The sequence below is a fragment of the Oncorhynchus masou genome, chromosome 12 (assembly GCF_036934945.1).
Source record: "Oncorhynchus masou masou isolate Uvic2021 chromosome 12, UVic_Omas_1.1, whole genome shotgun sequence".
Taxonomy (NCBI): domain Eukaryota; kingdom Metazoa; phylum Chordata; class Actinopteri; order Salmoniformes; family Salmonidae; genus Oncorhynchus; species Oncorhynchus masou.
The window spans coordinates 43488853-43508215 of record NC_088223.1 but is presented as its reverse complement, the minus strand read 5'-3'; the positions used below and the strand labels follow the sequence as shown (position 1 = coordinate 43508215).

At 41.1% G+C, this 19363-nt stretch overlaps 1 protein-coding gene across 1 annotated transcript; it reads right to left on the bottom strand.

Annotated features, from left to right (window-relative positions):
- Positions 1-10898: 10898 nt before the first annotated feature.
- naxe (NAD(P)HX epimerase) lies at positions 10899-14812 on the bottom strand. Its single transcript, XM_064980672.1, has 7 exons — positions 14654-14812; positions 14023-14209; positions 13842-13950; positions 13446-13556; positions 13075-13185; positions 12718-12865; positions 10899-11841 (listed from the first exon to the last, which is right to left on the bottom strand). Exons 2-7 carry the CDS (start codon positions 14190-14192, stop codon positions 11639-11641), a joined length of 852 nt encoding a protein of 283 aa, XP_064836744.1. The 5' UTR covers positions 14193-14209; positions 14654-14812; the 3' UTR covers positions 10899-11638.
- Between the last annotated feature and the right edge of the window lie 4551 nt (positions 14813-19363).

The window sequence follows — 19363 nt, the reverse complement described above, 5'->3', positions numbered from 1 at the left end:
CCGCTGCCTGTTGTCACGCCGCTTGGTCCTGTTGTGGTGGGTGATTCTGTCACGGTTTTCTGTAGGTGAAAGAGAGTCGGACCAAAATGCGGCGTGTCTATTGCGATCCATGTTTAATAAAACTAAAGTAAACACGAATAAATATGAAAAAACAATAAACAATACACGAAAACCGAAACAGCCTAATACTGGTGCAAACTAGCACACGACAGACCTAAGGACAAAGGGACAATCACCCACATAACCCAACACTAAACAGGCTACCTAAATATGGTTCCCAATCAGAGACAATGACTAACACCTGCCTCTGATTGAGAACCATATCAGGCCAAACACAGAAACAGACAAACTAGACACACAACATAGAATGCCCACTCAGATCACACCCTGACCAAACAAAACATATAAACATACAAAGCAAACTATGGCCAGGGTGTGACAACTTGGTATTTTACCAAATATGGCTATCTTCTGTATACCACCCCTACCTTGTCACTGTTTGGCTCAAACGCATTAAGATGGAAAGAAATTCCACAAATATTAACTTTTAACAAAGCACACCTGTTAATTGAAATGCATTCCAGGTGAATACCTCATGAAGCTGGTTGAGAGAATGCCAAGAGTGTGCAAAGCTGTCATCAAGGTAAAGGATGGCTACTTTGAAAAATATAAAATATATTTAGATTTGTTTAACACTTTTTTGGTTCCTACGTGATTCCTCCTTGAATGATTGGGTGTGTCCAAACTTTACTGGTAGTGTATTGTTTAAGAAATGTTTTACTTTCTCAAACAACAACAAAAGACAATCAACAGACACACAAATTCAACCAATATCAATGACATCACACCTGTTCAGACCCACATGTTCCCACCACAACCATATAAACTCAGCAAAAAAAGAAACGTCCTCTCCCTGTCAACTGCGTTTATTTTCATCTTAACATGTGTAAATATTTGTATGAACATAACAAGATTCAATTACTGAGACATAAACTGAACAAGTTCCACAGACATGTGACTAACAGAAATGGAATAATGTGGGGGAATAATGTGGGGGGGCAAAAATAACAGTCAGTATCTGGTGTGGCCACCAGCTGCATTAAGTACTGCAGTGCATCTCATCCTGATGGACTGCACCAGTTTTGCCAGTTTTTGCTGTGAGATGTTACCCCACTCTTTCACCAAGGCACCTGCAAGTTTCTGGGGGGGTGGCCCTAGCCCTCACCCTCCGATCCAACAGGTCCCAGACGTGCTCAATGAGATTGAGAGCCGGGCTCTTTGCTGGCCATGGCAGAACACTGACAATCCTGTATTGCAGGAAATCGTGCACAGAACGAGCAGTATGGCTGGTTGCATTGTCATGCTGGAGGGTCATGTCAGGATGAGCCTGCAGGAATGGTACCACATGAGGGAGGAGGATGTCTTCCCTGTAACGCACAGCATTGAGGTTACCTCCAATGACAACAAGTTCAGTCCGATGATGCTGTGACACACCACCCCAGACCATCACGGACCCTCCACCTCCAAATCAATCCCGCTCCAAAGTACAGTCCTCAGTGTAATGCTCATTCCTTCAACAATAAACACAAATCTGCCCATCGCCCCTGGTGAGACAAAACCGTGACTCGTTAGTGAAGAGCACTTTTTGCCAGTCCTGTCTGATCCAACATAGGTGGTATTGTGCCCATAGGTGACATTGTTGCTGGTGATGTCTGGTGAGGACAGGCATACAAGCCCTCAGTCCAGCATCTCTCAGCCTATTGCGGACAGTCTGAGCACTGATTGAGCGATTGTGCGTTCCTGGTGTAACTCGGGCAGTTGTTGCCATCCTGTACCTGTCCCGCAGGTGTGATGATTGGATGTACCGATACTGTGCAGTTGTTGATACACATGGCCTGCCTGTAGCGCTATCTTAGGCGTCTCACAGTACGGACATTGCAATTTATTGCCCTGGCCACATCTGCAATCCTCATGTCTCATTGCAGGATGCCTAACAGGCTGACCACACCACTCGCGTCGTGTGTGCGAGCGTTGCAAAATAAATTTAGGAATCTTTGTTATTCAATTATTGCACCTACACTGCTTGCGCGCACGTCAAGGAGCGCCTGCGTTGCCAAGGGCTAAAATAGAAGTCCTTTCTATTTCTGACGCAGATCGCGCAGCAAGTCCTGCCTCTCCCATCTCCTCATTGGTTTATTGAAGCAGGTACTGACATGCCATCCCCTCATTGGTTATACCCATGTGGGTAATTGAAAGACAAACTGTTTTGCCGGTAGGCGTAGTAATACTATGAAAGTTTAGATACCAATCACCATGTAAGTTCAAAGATGAAAAAGCCTGGAAGGAGGAGAGATAACTAGAAACAATTCGGTTGACCGTTTTATGTGTGGATTAACTGTTGGAGTAGAGGATCTTTAAGACATCCCTGTCATCTCAATTAGCTACATTAGCTACATTTCCATAAATGTTTAATGCTAAGACATCCCATCCCTGCTTAAGACATCCCTGTCTTGTGCCCTTCTATAAAGCAGTATCTAACATTTCTTGAGTGATTTCTGTTTTTATAATGTCTTTTGTCTTCTGAAAGTTGCTTCAGAGTTGTTGAGACTAAGAAGGTCCATCCACTGTTTAATTCAGATTTATATAATGTAAGTGTTCATAGAAACATTTAAAATTGTCATTAATCGCATTGTTGTTTCTAATTACCTCTTTTAGAATGATAACTGGTTTAGCATGTATTCATTTTGTGAGAGCTGTGAGATATTTACCAGGTTTATTTGTCATTAAGTAGTATGCTTTATTTGAGTTTAACCTGGCTCTCTTCAGCAGTAGTTCAGACATTGTATGTTCATCTTTGCCTTGTAAAGATAGTGAGTTATTTAAAATGTTCTTTATTTTTAATTTCTAAATCATATTTAACTTTATCAAAGGATGAGATTATCATTCCCCTAAAATTTGCCTTAAAGACACCACAAATTATATCGGGGGTTGGCTTTTCTCTGTCATCTATGTCAACATTTGTGAAGGTAAAGAATAAAAACATTTTGTTGACATATTTAATAAAATTCGGGTCCAGAAGATGCACTCTGTTCATTCCTCAAATTCTGTCGCTAAATTTATTTTCTCTTGGTGTAATTAAGCATGATGCCAGAGAATGATCCAATATTTCTATATCAAACATTTTTGAATCCAGTTAATAGATTTTTTTTGTGTCAATTCTTGCATAGCTTTTCTTATTTTGAGAAAAAAATGACTAGTATTTTGTAGTTGGGAATAGAGATTACATTTTTCAGCGTCTTTGGAGGCTCTCTAAATATACTTTTTTATTACTACGTCTGTTAATCTTATCAAACATGTGATTTAGGTGAAATAATAGTTCCTGCCTTGATTTGAACTAATATAGGATTCAAGCTATCTAAAAACACCAGGTTTGCCCCTGGTGGGATATACAATGAAATCAATGTGCTTGTGAACTCCATTCTCTGTGTTCCCCCATACCCATAGGACTGCTGGGAATCGGAGTTGAGACTTGATCCCTTTTTCCCCCAGTGAGTGTCTGATCGGAATTAATTGCTGGAGTTTTTTCCTCAGTCTAGCAGATAGGTTCTAGACAAATTTGAATGGACTGGTCCTGGACCTTAATCTCATCCCCCCCCCCCCCCGTACCCTTAGAATGTTGACTTTTGTCTGAAAGTTCCACATCTTAAAGATTACCATGCAAGTGTAATTAGCGTTATTCTGTTTCACGCCAATCCAATCGCATTTCTCCAGATCCTCCGGCGACACATCCACGCCAAGCTCCTCCGATATCAGTTTGATCACATAGCTGGAAAGGTCCCCTTTTTCCTCATCCTACGGTAAAGACAGTGTGTTCATGTTTTCTAGCTGATCTAGTTCATCTTCTGAAGTTTGCACTTTTGTTTCCAGAAGGCCAATTTTGTTGTCTTGTTCATCCACACACCGGCCCTGTATGTGCATACTGTATATGACTCAATAGACTCTACTTTCTTTTCAAACAAATCAACTTTTTTAACAACAGATTGTAACAGTTTCTTTGTTTTGGTGAGCATTGAAAGCATTTTAGCTATGTTTTCCTGAATTTCCTTGAGCTGTTTGCTGCTCTCATTTACATGCCACGGCGTGTGTCTGCCCTATTGACTGTTCTGTTCAATCTAGTTCAAAGTGGCAACTGTCTATCTGCATGGTTGAATAACATGATTTATAATTTCATTGATAAGGGACTGCACAGACAGGTATATATATCTGTGCTTACCACCCTGTAAATTGTTTGATAGGTGACTGCTCAGACAGGTAAATAAATCTGTGGTTACCGCCCTAGAGTAAATGTATTGTTACAAGTAAAACCCTTGTAAATCAGGTCACGTAGGAAAGTGTAAGAGGTGTATAAAAGTGAGTGTGAAACTTCTCTGCTGTTGGTGGGGAAGGGATTGAGCACCTCTCCCGAACCGTTGCTTAATAAAGTGTAACCTGGTAGGGAGGACGCATCTGGATCTGCACTAGGGGAGGTGAATGTAAATGGCATGAGAGAGACGGTTGAAGTAATATAAATACTAGTAGTTTGAACAGTCCAGATAAAAAAATATATATATATGAACATTATAGTAAGGTAGTAATAAATGTCAAGACGACATCAGCGATTGCCCAGTGAGGCCATTAAAAATTGCATACTGTGTTGCAAGATAGAAGAGTATATATAGATTGAAACACTTGAAGTAAGAATATCCTCAAAAAGAGAACAATTATAAAAACTTAGAGACAGGGGCAATAACCAATAGACCGAGTACAATAATCAGAGAAAGAAAAATTATGTGGATATAAATAGGAGGGAATAGGGTGTGGTCAAGTCATTCAGGGCTTAAACAGACCGTTAAAGATGTTTAGCCCTGGACCTGTAGGGAGAAATCTAAGAACAAGAGAAAGAGAGTGGTTAAATAAAGTGAATAGCACAATAAAACAAAACTAGGAGACCAAGAATAAATACGAATATCACAGGAAAATAGGGAGGCTTGGAAAATAGTTATTTTAATAAAACCATGGAGTCGCTGAAAGAAGCGCAAAAAATATATACCAATTCGGCTCGAATATGGCTCGAATTGAGCAAACTGGATAATATTGGGCAACATTTCCCTGCTAACAGAGAATTCAAATCTAATAAAGAATTCAGGGAGGCAATTGTGAATTGGCACAATCACATAAAACCAGAATCAAAAGCTCAATATACTAGCGTATTGAAGTTAATGTTCTATCACCGTTATTGCACTAATGGACTATTTTGAGAATGGATAGTTTAAAATGGAGTACTTGGTAAAGTCGTTCAGGCTATTTTGTTCGGATTTGAACGCACTAGTTTGGATGTACCAGAGTGCAGAATAACTGATGAATTTATTAATGCTCAAAGCCGGATTGAATATGGCCGGTGTAAGTAAACGTCAGGGAAATAATGTAATTTGAATTATTGCCAGCAGCACAGTTAGTCACCAATGATTTTATCAAACAAGTAAAGAGCCTAACCAGCTCTGCGAGGTGAGTAGAATGGAGAGTGAAGATCTTTTCTCTTGTTTATGTCTGGAAGTAGTGTTAGCTAAATTAGCTAGCCAACTTTAGTCAGTTAGCATGGGTTCTTCACTGCCTTGCAAGAACAAATATTAGGCATTATGAATCAGAAAGTTTGGATCAACCCTGTTCAGTAGCCGATTTTTGGGTTGAATAACCTTGTGAGAATCAAAGACAGTGGATATTAGGTAACATATTAAAATGGGCAGTATATATGGGCGAGAGCATGAATGATGTGTAAAAATAGACAAACTTTGTATCACGCCGCAATCAAAAAATCGTTAAAGGGTGTACATTTGGGGGTTCTGTGTTGATACTATATGTAAACTATGTGGTAGAGCAGGGACACAAGGAATTTTAGCTATGGTAAAGTACTACTGGCGAAACAAGAGAAAACAATTGGGGCTTTCGAGAATGATGCAACTCAAGAAAACCTTAGTAGTTTTACAACTCATGAGTCTTTATTTCATTTTATTCTAAAATAGATTTATTGAATTGACGTAAGGGAGGAAGAGATAAGAGTAATTCAAATTGATATAATTTAAATAAAAAATTCACCTGGTAACATAAACGTTAGCGAAAAGAGGTGGAGTATGGTTGAGATTGTAGAGAGCTTTCTGAGTTTACGGGAAGAAATGTAGACTAGGGAAGGTAATAAAGGAGAGTTACTCCTTTAAGAATTGGCTGATATATTTTCTACATTTGGCGCATTACAGGTGAATCTTAAAATAATACATGCTTAATGAGTGTAAAGCAGTGGTTAGTGATAAAAATATAGTCATATTGATAAAGAGAATTGATGTAAACGTAATGAGTGTTGACAGTATGTGAATTGTAATATGTTATTAGTGTCTTTTTATTGCACTCTGATGATGCGATATTTTAGTAATTTGAAAAGCTGAGGTTTCAATACGAGGTCATATGATGAGTAGAGGGTTTGAGCCTTGAGATTGTAAAAAAGATTAACTGCGGTTGAAAGCAAGCAGGTAGTGGAATATTTGAAGTAGAGGTATGAGAAACATTACTGTTGCTTGGTTTAATAGATAGGTAACACCAGTGAATTTGAGCAGGAAGTTAATGTATTCTAGAAATTATAATCTGTTTCCATTACGTGGAACAGTGTCCAGTAATACAATTAGAATGAATTAAGTATTGGCTATCAAGCTGATAAGGCAGCACCAACTTTTTGAAGGTTCTACATTTGTTAAACCACCATTCTGTATTTTACTAAACTAATGCAACAGGTTAAACTGATAGGATTACTGGAAAGGGACTCTGGGATTGTATATTTTAGATGGGGTCGATTCCACTTAATGGAATACTGTATTATCTGATGTATCTTGAATATAATTCTTGCTTTCAGGACTGATAGAAGTCAGTATTACATTTAGAAAGGTTAACAGGAACACTTTTAAGGTAAAACAGCTATTACATATGTTGATTGGACATTGGTCTATTAACGGTACCCGGATAATTGTACATGGTTATGGGAGAGAGACCAATCATATAATACCATATGGGAGTGAATTGTGTCTAAGAGTAGTACATGCTAAATAAAGAATGTTTTTGCCATATGGTTTACCACACACCGTCACCAGCACACGCACACAATTTACCGGTTATGAAATATGCGATAGTGGTGTTGATATTGTGGGATTTATTTTGGATAGGGTCTTTTCAATTCAGTTTTAAATTGGGTATGCAGAAGGATGGAAATATGAGATACCAATGTTTTGAAATGGGTTCTGAAGGACAGGGAAAGGAAAGGGAGAGGAAGTATTTTAATGGTGTCGAATGCCCTGTATACTGACTTTCTGGAGGCCTGATCAATCTCACTAGAAATGATTCGAAAACAGGTGGGATTTCGACAATCTAAAGAGCCTAACTACAACTGGTAAAAATGTGTCACAACGTCTACACGTGCTGCTCTCTCTCCTCTCGCTCATGTGACTCAGCCAATAACTGTAGTGCTCTCTCAACACACACACACACACACACACACACACACACACACACACACACACACACACACACACACACACACACACACACCCCTCCCCACCACTCACTCACTCAACAACAACATACCTCACTGCCTGACAGTCAGCAGCAGGTCACAGTGAAATACAGTATATATATTTTTAAGAAATGCAATGTGGGCCGCTGTGCAACTTAGAAATAGCCCAAAAACCTGCAGCCAAAACAGTTTCACCCGCGACTTTGTTTTCAAAGTAGCCCAATTTGGCAGGAAAACTGCGAACATGGCATTACTGCCTGTAGAAATGTGTCAACATCCACTGAAGTCACTAGCAAGTTTACTAGATGGCTAGTTGATGGCTACAGTAGTTGCCGTGTTAACCATACAGACTTGCTATTATGAAAATCGAATTCAGCCAGGGGCACAATCGAATCTAATAAATACTCCAAACAGCCTACACGATGCTCGGAGGCATCCGCAAGGTCCTAAAGCAGACCATTGCCTCGTTTTGTATCCCATTCCAATGATAAAACTGGGGGAGGGGGGGGGGACAAAAGTTGTGCCCCTGAATTCAACAATACCAATACTTCAATTCAGCTTTTGCTTCCAAAAGCACCTCAAACAAAACATGTAAAAATGTACAATATCCATTGAATTCTACCATGCAAATTTACCGTGCGTTGTAGAGAAATAATAGATGCTCTAGAATGCCCTTCATTAAAAAGGAGTATTCTACAGGACTGTTTTGCTAGCACAGACTTGAATATGTTCTGGGATTCATCCAATGGCATTGAGGAGTATACCACCTCAGTCACCAGCTTCATCAATAAGTGCCTTGACAACATAGTCCCCACAGTGATCGTACGTACATATCCCAACCAGAAGAAATAGATAACAGGCAACATTCGCACCGAGTTAAATGCTAGAGTTGCCGCTTTCAAGGAGCGGGACACTAATCCGGATGCTTATAAGAAATCCTGCTATGCCCTCAGAAGAACCATCAAACAGACAAAGCGTCAACAAAGGACTAAGATTGAATCCTACCTACACTGACTCTGACGCTCGTCGGATGTGGCAGAGCTTGCAAACTATTATGGACTACAAAGGGAAACCTAGCCACGAGCTGTCCAGTGATGCGAGCCTACTAGACGGGCTAAACGCCTTTTAATCTCACTTCGAGGCAAGCAACACAGAAGCATGCATGAAAGCACCAGCTGTTCCAGACGACTGTGTGATCACACTCTCCGTAGCCGATATGAGAAAGACCTTTAAACACGTCACCATTCACAAAGCCGCTAGACCGATTACCAGGACATGTACTCAGAGCATGCACGTATCAACTGGAAAGTGTCTTTACTGACATTTTCAACATCCCTATAATCCCTATGTCCAAGAAAGTGAAAGTAACCTTCCTAAATGACTACCGCCCGATAGCACTCACGTCGGTAGCCATGAAGTGCTTTGTAAGGCTGGTCATGGCTCACATCAACACCATCATGCCGGAAATCCTAGACCCTCTCCAATTCGCATACCGCCCCAACAGATCCACAGATGACGCAATCTCAATCGCACTCCACAATGCCCTTTCCCACCTGGACAAAAGGAACACCTATGTGAGAATGCTGTTCATTGACTACAGCTCAGCGTTCAACACCATAGTGCCCACAAAGCTCATCACTAAGCTAAGGACCATGGGACTAAACACCTCCATCTGCAACTGGATCTTGAACTTCCTGATGGACCGCCTCCAGTTGGTAAGGGTAGGCAACAACACATCTGCCACGCTGATCCTCAACACGGGGGCCCCTCAGGGGTATGTACTTAGTCCCTTCCTGTACTTCATGTTCACCCACGACTGTGTGGCCAAGCACGACTCCAACGCCAACACAACGGTGATAGGCCTGATCACCGACAATGATGAGACAGCCTATAGGGAGGTCAGTGACCTGTGTGGTGCCAAGACAACAACCTCTCCCTCAGCGTGAGCAAGACAAAGGAGTTGATTGTCGACTACAGGAAAAGGAGGGCCGAACATCACCAACAAACTATTATGGCCCAGTACATCACTGACATCCAGGACTTCCTGACATCCAGGACATATATATACTAGACATTGTCAGAGGAAGGCCCCAAAAAATTGTCAAAACCTCCAGACACCCAAGTCAATAGACTGTTCTCTTTGCTACTGCACGGCAAGCAGTACCGGAGCACCAAGTCTAGGTCCAAAAGGCTCCCTAACAGCTTCTATTCCCAAGCCATAAGACTGCTGAACAATTAATCAAATGGCCACCCAGACTATTTACATTAACACCCGCACCCTTTGTTATTACACTGCTGCTAATCTCTGTTTATTATCTACGCATAGTCACTTTACCGCTACCTACATGTACAAATTACCTCGACTAACCAGTACCCCCGCACATTGACTCGGTACCGATATCCCCTGTATGATCGTCATTATTTTACTGTGTTACTTTTTATTACATGTTTTACTTTAGTTTATTTAGTAAATATTTTCTTAACTCTTTCTTGAACTGCATTGTTGGTTAAGGTCTTGTAAGGAAGCATTTCACGGTAAGGTCTACACCCTTGTATTCGGGTCATGTGACAAATAAAATTTGATTTGAGTATTCAACAATGCCATGGTATAAAACTATAAGTTGTGGTTTGTCAGACCGTATACTGCTTTAGTTGCATTGGTAACCAGTTTATAATAGCAACTGCGTTGCGTCATGTTAAGAATAGCCCACATTTCATTGATACACTGTAAGCTGATGAATTTCAAGCAGAGAGGTGATACTGTATCAGTTGACAAGTCACATAGAAAAGGTGATCTTGTACAATCTTGCAAGGGACAGAAATGGTATACAACATCGTGATACGTTTTACAACAGCCAACTGCTTTACAATACCCCCATTTCTGATGATTTGCCCTACATACTATACAGTACCAGTCAAAGGTTTGGACACACCTACTCATTCCAGAGTTTTTCCTTTATCTTTATTATCTACATTGTAGAATAATAGTGAAGACATCAAAACTATAAATAACACATGGAATCATGTAGTTACCAAAAAAGTGTTTGCCTTGACAGCTTTGCACTCTCTTAGCATTCTCTCAACCAGCTTCACCTGGAATTCAAGATGACTGGTACTGTATGCATTGTATAAGAATAATGAAACCATCTACTATTTGTTATATTCAGCACTTCGAAAAGAACAGTCTTGACATTTGTATCTTGTATTTTTTAAGTTGTTAAAACAGCATAAACAAATAGTTAGCATTATCTAAATGTTGTCATAGTAATTCACAGAAAACATAGATTTTGCATGAATGACTCATGGGTGAAATGTGTGAAGCTCCAATTTATTAATGCACAATAAAATGTTTTGAACATAAGAGAGGGTATTACAAGTGTTATCAGTTTGAGTTTTTAAATTCACCCCATAACTGAAAATTGCACCAATGCGAAAAAGAAAAAAAACTGTAATCAATCCATCCATCCACTCCCCCTGTTGTATGTCTTATAAATTATGCACAATCATCATGAAATATACTAAACTTCAAATGGTATTTATAATAGAATGTGATCGACTATGATAAACTGTCTTCTCAGCTCGATTGGTCTTGCTAGATGTACATTTTATTAAGACATATACCTACAATTTACAATGTTAAGTGATAACAATGACAAATACGATTAATTGAAGATTGACCATTTATAATATCAAACTCAACATTTTTAATATTTAAATAACAGACTGCAATTATAGCTGTCCATCCAAACTCTTATAAGAATGCCAAAACATTTCAATCAAACTGAAACAGCAAAAGACCCAGTCATTTATATAACCTTTTGTGCAAACAGTACATAAAAATCTCATCCAATTCCTAATGGATCCACTGACGTTGATAACCTTTCAAACCCCAAGTGTACTTACACAGCCTTTCGCCTATACAGCTGACACCAGTGGTGTAGCGGAGGGTAAACGCACATACATGGGAGCATTACTTTACTCACTGCGAACAACATTTACCACCAATCTTTATTTTTTACATATACACACACACATCACTGGTTGGCACTACTGCAGCTGGTACACACAGTCAGTATTGGGGTACGGAGGAAGGTTGAGCTGGTACTTCTTCTCCATGGCAGGAGGCACAAAACGTCCGCCCAGATAGTGGTAGCGTCCACAGAAGTGTTTTGCTGACTTCTTAGGGGCAGTCAGGGAGATTAGCATGTCTGGCTGGAGTCCATCTGTGCTGCCCTGCTCCACATCCCAACCTGAAGAGGACATATACAGTAGGGGAGAATATCTCCATCCCAGTGGAAACATTCTGGCCGAGCTAATAGACTTAAGGCACACTGTATTGAACCTCTGGATTCAACAAATAACGTTCCTGATGTTTTCTGAACAAAATACTGCCAAAAATGTGGTTTTTAATCAAGGCATTTTCTTATAAGCTTTTTTTTTGTTTTTGAAAACTTGTTAATAGATCAATTGAAATATCTGGTGGTGACCCACAGAAATGCAGGACTGACTATGGCAAGTCAGTTTATATTTGGCTTGGCTAGCTAGCTTGCTAATATGATTTGAATACTGCAGCAACACCATATCAACAGTATTAGCTATTTAGCCCCCTGCCCCAGTTCCTAGAGGTAAGTGGACTGTGGTGAGGGGATGCAGTGGCTCACTCCGTCTGTTGCTTTTCTGGACCACTGCCGAGGGTGGGGTGGTCTTACTGCCACTTTTACAGTTGCCGAATCATCATCCAGGTGGGTGCTACATTTCAGTAGTGGATGATCCAGCCTACCTATGGAGGAGGAGCTGCGACTATCCAAAACGACTAAGTGCCCATTGAGGCGCTCCGTGGCCTGTCTGTCTGAAGGTCTCTGTACCATCTATGCTCCCTCTTCTCAAGATACTACCTTTCTGTACTGCCTATCATCTAAAGATGTCGAAGACCATCACCCAAATACTGCCAGATTTTGCTAAAATTGTTTTTAAACCAACTTTGAGATTCTACCATATAAAATCAATTATTACCTTGTGATTGAGATATAGTATAGACTGGATATTTTTACTCAACTAGCTTATCAGTGAAAAACATCTATATCTGCCCTCTAGATTCTATTGAAGTGAATTAAGGGCCCACCCACCTGAGGGGATGTCAATACTAACTATGGGTACAGTTGTCTTCTTCAGCACGTCCAGGATGGAGCCAAAAGGCTCCCGCACTGCACCCTTGAAGCTGAAGCCAAAGATGGCGTCTATCACCAGGTTGTAAGCCTCGTCGACCACCATTGCCTAAGAGGATCATCTCTGTCACTGTCAGAATTAACAACTGCACAGCATCACGTACACACTCCAAGATAAATACACCAACAACCTTTAATACAACACTACTGACACTCACAGATAAACTTATGTGAGGTAGCCGAGGAGTCAGGACACACACCTAACAACCAAATAGACTTTGTTCTGAGGTTAACACAGGAGCCAGAGCTCACTAGTACCTCAGGCATTTCAGTTAGGAAAGGGATGTCCATCTTCTCACACTGGGTGGTCAGACCCTGGAACAACAGTTTGTTTGGCCTCTTTGGGTACAGTATGGTGGGTGCATAACCCTGCAGTCACACAAAGCATCAAGCACAAAGAATCAGACTATAGGCATGTTACTTAGCAATGCATACGAATAGGTTATTTAAGCCTATGTGATGCCAATTTAAAGTCACTATTACAGAAAAAGCACAACACAGCATTGATTCCAAAAGCAAGAGATACCTTTAAGAAAAATGGGTTAATTATAACAAGAACCAATTCTCTAATATCTGCTGCATGCCTTGATATTTGGAAACATAGCAGATGAGAAGGATAAAACACTCACAAAGAGTTTGAGATGTCTGGCACAGACCAGGCCATCTCCTCCATTGTTACCTGGGCCACAAATCACAAGCAAAGAGGGTCTGGCTTTGACCAGAGAGCTGGTGGGGTAGGCCTGGAACAGAAGAAAGGCAACAGGTGAATAAAAAGGTAGCCTAAAAGCAACACTTAAAGCACATGTCAAGCTTAAAACCATTTCAACCAGCCTAATAGAGCCCTCATGATTTCCAATTGTGAAATGTCTAATCTACACTATGCAGAGTCTAAATTGAGATAAACTTGTGCTTCTGAGATTTTCCAATGCTGAACAGCACACAGCTGTGGCATTCACCATCTCACAGCACCTTGGGTAGTACCAGTCATTGTAAGAGACACTCCTAGGGGAAATGCTGAGTCTCACCCTGGTGATTGCTGTAGCACAGCTGAGCCCAGCCAGCTCCATCAGCTGGTCCACACTGAAGCCATACTCTGAGAACAACTCCTCGTCAATTTGTTGAGCCTCCTCCTGCCTGAGGATACAGATGTAAATATTTCTCTCACACACACACACACACACACACACACACACACACACACCTTACCCAAGGTATTTTATGGACTGGGCCATGGTGGACACTTGTCCACTGAAGCACTCCTTATATAGACTATTCGTCACACTGACCAATGGACATGCCCTCCTGCGGGAGAGGACTGTGGTTGCCCTTAATGTCACAAGGAACCCAATCCTAAACAGAGCCCGCACACTCAACATCCAGTTGGTTCAAACACCTGGAAGAGGAGGAACACATTCACAATCAATGAGAGACCCATGTTTGAATGTAATGGACACTGAAGATGACAGATGAGTAAACTATTGTTATTGCCTGGGTGATAGTCTGTTTCTGGGTCCTTGCCAACTCCTTATGGAATTGTCATCCAAAAAAATGTTTGATTTGACAATGAGCAATGGAGTTGACAGGAGCACAAACAGGTCTGGGGCCTGGCTTATGTTATTGTGCATGCATGTGCTTTAAGCTATGGTTTTCATAACTCATATATAAATAACTTAAGTTATCAAGAAAGAGTTCTGCAGTAAAACATCTAAATAACATTTTAAACAGAACTATGCCTAATACCAAGCAAGCACAACACTGAAAACCTCCAACTTGCCTACTAGTTTGACTTGCTCACATCCATAACAAAGTGATTTGAGAGATGATTAGTAAGACTCACCAAATGCACAATCTTCTAGATTAAAAGGTTGTTAATCTTCAAATATTCAATTGCACAATTTACGAATCAAATGACACAATTTAAATCGCCTTTAAACCGTGTGTCTGGTGCAGTTTGTCACGCGAATTGCTTAGCATTTACTTCCTGTATAAACGGAAACGTTTCTTCTGCTTCTGCTTCTGCTTTTGGTATCATCGCGTTCGCACATTTGTTTGTGCATGCCGCCACCTACTGTGCGGTAATGTGTTCTCAATCACGTTATATTTTGTAATACAAAAATAAAAAGGAGGGAGGAAAGGAAAAAAATGGCACCACTAACCTTACACCTATATACCACTATTTCATCACCCCCCCATTTCAACTACTTTAACTGATTCGACACCATGCTGATGGCCTGAGAGGACAAGACTCTTTCGTTCAACAGACCTTGTAATCTTCTGCAGTAAAACCCTTTACACCCAAGTGCCTCTCAGCAGCTGCTACCACAATATCTATTTTCCTGGATTTACATTCCATTTTTGAGGTACAGTTGATAACTAGGAAGCCTACACCTAATAGCACCCTTGACCCATTATCCTCTAATCTCTTCACTATCTCAGCATATAACACCTTCTGTTCTACTCTGACCCTTCCAACCTCAACCGGTCTCTCTTGCACCGGGCACTTCTGATCCCCAAAAACATGGGCACGTCCACAATTGAAACACACAGTTTTTTTCCACTGATACCACACATTCCTTTGCCCCATGCTCACCTGCACACTACTCACATCTTGTACTCTCCCCCCTACACTGCGATGCAACATGACCATAAGCTTGGCATCTAAAACACCTTAAGCAGGGTTTCCCAAACTCGGTCCTCGGGACCCCATGGGCAACAACTTTTGGGTTTTGCCCTAGCACTACACAGCTGATTCAAATAATCAACTAATTACCAAGGACATTTATGTAAAAGCAAATAATTATGTGAATATGTATTTTCAGATGCAAGTGGAAAGGCATAAACCCTCATTTTTTGTAGCAATTAATGTACATGTAATTCTACATTATACAATTATTCAAAATAAAAACACATAATAGAAAAAACCATGTGTCAGTATTTTCTTTTTATATGACCACCTTATGTCCTTGTAGCCATTTTCCATATTAATTTTGATTATTTGATTATTATTTTTTTTCCCTCGAATGAAAAGAACAGATAATATTTCAACTGAGACAAACCATATGACTCTGTGGAGGCAGAAGCACATATACATCACAGTGTTTCCAGTAATCCAGGTACAAATCAAACTTTATTCGTCACATACAAATATTTAGCAGATGTTATTGCGGGTGTAGAGAAATGCTTGTGATCCTAGCTCCAACAGTCCTAGCTCCAATCTAACAATTCCCAACAATACACAAAAATCTAAAGTAAAATAATGTAATTAAGAAATATACAGTACAAGTCAAAAGTTTGAACAAACTTGATGACAGCTTTGCACACTCTTGGCATTCTCTCAACCAGCTTCACAAGGAACATTTTACAGTCTTGAAGGAGTTCCCAAATATGCTGAGCACTTGTTCGCTAATTTTCCTTCACTCTGCGGTCCATCTTATCCCAAACCATCTCAATTGGGTTGAGGTCAGGTGATTGTGGAGGACAGTTCATCTGATGCAGCATTCCATCACTGTACTTGATCAAATAGCCCTTACACAGCATGGAGGTGTGTTAGGTCATTGTCCTGTTGAAAAACAAATTATAGTCCCAAGAGCAAACCAGATGGGATGGTGTATTGCTGCAGAATGCTGTGGTAGCCATGCTGGTTAAGTGTGCATTCAATTCTAAATAAAGCACAGCTAGTGTCACTAGCAAAGCACCCCCACACCATCACACCTCCACCTCCATTTTTCACAGTGGGAATCACACATGCGGAAATTATCCGTTTACCTCCTCTTCGTCTCACAAAGACACGGCAGTTGGAACCAAAAATCTCAAAGGACAGATTTCCAACGGTCTAATGTCCATTGCTCACGTTTCTTGGCCGAAGCAAGTCTCTTCTTCTAATCGGTGTCCTTTAGTAATGGTTTCTTTATAGAAATTCAACCATGAAGACCTGATTCACGCAGTCTCCTCTGAACAGTTGATGTTGAGATGTGTCTATTACGTGAACTCTGTGAAGCGTTTAATTGGGCAGGAGTTTCTGAGGCTGGCAACTCTAAAGAACTTATCCTCTGCAGCAGAGGTCACTCTTGGTCTTCCTTTCCTGTGGTGGTCCTCATGAGAGCCAGTTTCATCATAGCACTTGGTTTTTGTGACTGCACTTGAAGAAACTTTCAAAGTTCTTGATATTTTCCAGATTGATTCATGTCATAAAGTAATGATGGACTGTCATTTCTCTTTTCTTATTTGAGCTGTTCTTGCCAAAATATTATTATGGACTTGGTCTTTTACCAAATAGGGCTATCTTCTATATACCACTCCTATCTTGTCACAACAACTGATTGGCCTAAACACATTAAGTAGGAAAGAAATTCCATAAATTAATAACTTTTAACAAGGCACACCTGTTACTTTAAAAGCATTCCAGATGACTACTTCATGAAGCTGGTTGAGAGAATGCCAAGAGTGTGCAAAGCTGTCATCAAGGCAAAGGGTGGCTACTTTAAAGAATCTCAAATATATTCAGATTTGTTTTTGGTTGTTTGATTTGTTTTTGGTTATTACAAGATTCCATATGTGTTATTTTATAGTTTTGATGTCTTCACTATTAATCTATATTGTAGAAAATAGTACAAATAAAGGAATACCTTTGAATAAGTATGTGTGACCAAACTTTTGACAGGTACTGTATAAATATTAGATAGGTAGATAGGGCAATGTCGAAAATACAGTCAAATAGAAAAGTGTGTACACATTATTAAAGTGACTACTAAAGTGGCCAGTGATTGCAAGTCTATGTACGTATATATGGCAGCAGCCTCCATGGATGTTGGCTCGTGATGGTTATTTAACAGTCTGATGGTCTTGAGATTGAAAAACAGCTTCTGTCTCTCAATCCTAGCTTTGATGCACCTGTACTGACCTCACCTTTTGGATGATAATGGGGTGAACAGGCCGTGGCTCGGGTGGTTGATGTCTTTGATGATCTTTTTGGCCTTCCTGTGACACCGGGTGCTGGAGGTGTCCTGGAGGGCAGGTAGTTTACCCCCGCTGATGCGTTGGGCACACCACACCATCCTTTGGAGAGCCCTGTCATTGCCGGTGCTACCAGGCGGTGATACAGCCCGACAGAATGCTCTCAATTGTGCATCTGTAAAAGTTTGAGGGTTTTAGGGGCCAAAGCAAATTTCTTCACCCTCCTGAGGTTGAAGAGGGGCCGTTGCGCCTTCTTCACCACACTGTCTGTGTGGGTGGACCATTTCAGGAACTTGAAGCTTTCCACCTACTCCACTGCTTTCCCATCGATGTGGATAGGAGAGTGCGCCCACTGCTGTTTCCTGAAGTGCACGATCAGCTCCTTTGTTTTGTTGATGTTGCGGGAGAAGTTATTTTTCTGGCACCACTCTCCCAGGACCCTCATCTCCTCCTTGTAGGCCGTCTCCTCATTGTTGGTAAGCAGTCCTACTACTGTTGTCGTCTGCAAACTTGATGATTGAGTTGGACGCGTGCATGGCCATGCAGTCATGGGTGAACGGGGACTACAGGAGGGGGCTAAGCACGACCCTTGTGGGGCCCCTTTGTTGAGGATCAGTGAAGTGGAGGTGTTGTTTTCTACCACCTGGGGGCAGCCCGTTAGGAAGTCCAGGACCCAGCTGCACAGGGTGGTGTTCAGACCCAGGGCCCCAAGCTTAATGGTGAGCTTGGAGGGTACTATAGTGTTGAATACTGAGCTATAGTCAATGAACAGCATTCTTACATAGGTATTCCTCTTGTCCAAATGGGATAGGGCAGTGTGCAGTGTGATGGCGATTGCATCATCTGTGGATCTATTGGGGTGGTAAGCAAATTGAACTGGGTCTAGGGTGTCAGGTAAGGTAGAGGTGATATGATCCTTATCTGGCCTCTCAAAGCACTCCATGATGACAGAAGTGAGTGCTATGGGGCGATAGTCATTTAGTTCAGTTACCTTTGCTTTCTTGGGTACAGGAACAATGGTGGACATCTTGAAGCATGTGGGGACGCAGACTGGGATAGGGAGAGATTGAATATGTCCGCAAACACTCTACGTATGCACTCTACGTATGCTCTGATGCAGATAGGGATGCCATCTGGGCTGGTTTAACATGCTTAAATGTCTTACTTATGTCAGGGCATGGAGAAGAGCCCACAGTCCTTGGTAGCGGACCGCATTGGTGGCACTGTGTTATCCTCAAATCTGCCATCTATCTACGGTTTCTAGTTTGGGTAGGTGTTAATAGTCACCGTGGATACAACATCTCCTATACATTTCCTATGAACTCTGTAACCTTATCCGTGTATTTGTCAATGTTATTCTCAGACGCTTCCTGGAACACATCTCCATCCGTGTGATCAAAACAATCTTGAAGCTTGGATTTCGATTGGTCAGACCAGCGTTGAGTAGCCATTAGCACAGGTGTTTGAATTTCGGCCTATAGGAAGGTAGGAGCAAAATGGAGTCGTGATCAGATTTGCCGAAGGGAAGGTGGGGGAGGGCCTTATAGGCATTTCAAAAAGTTGAGTAGCAGTGGTTCAATGTTTTTCCAGACCG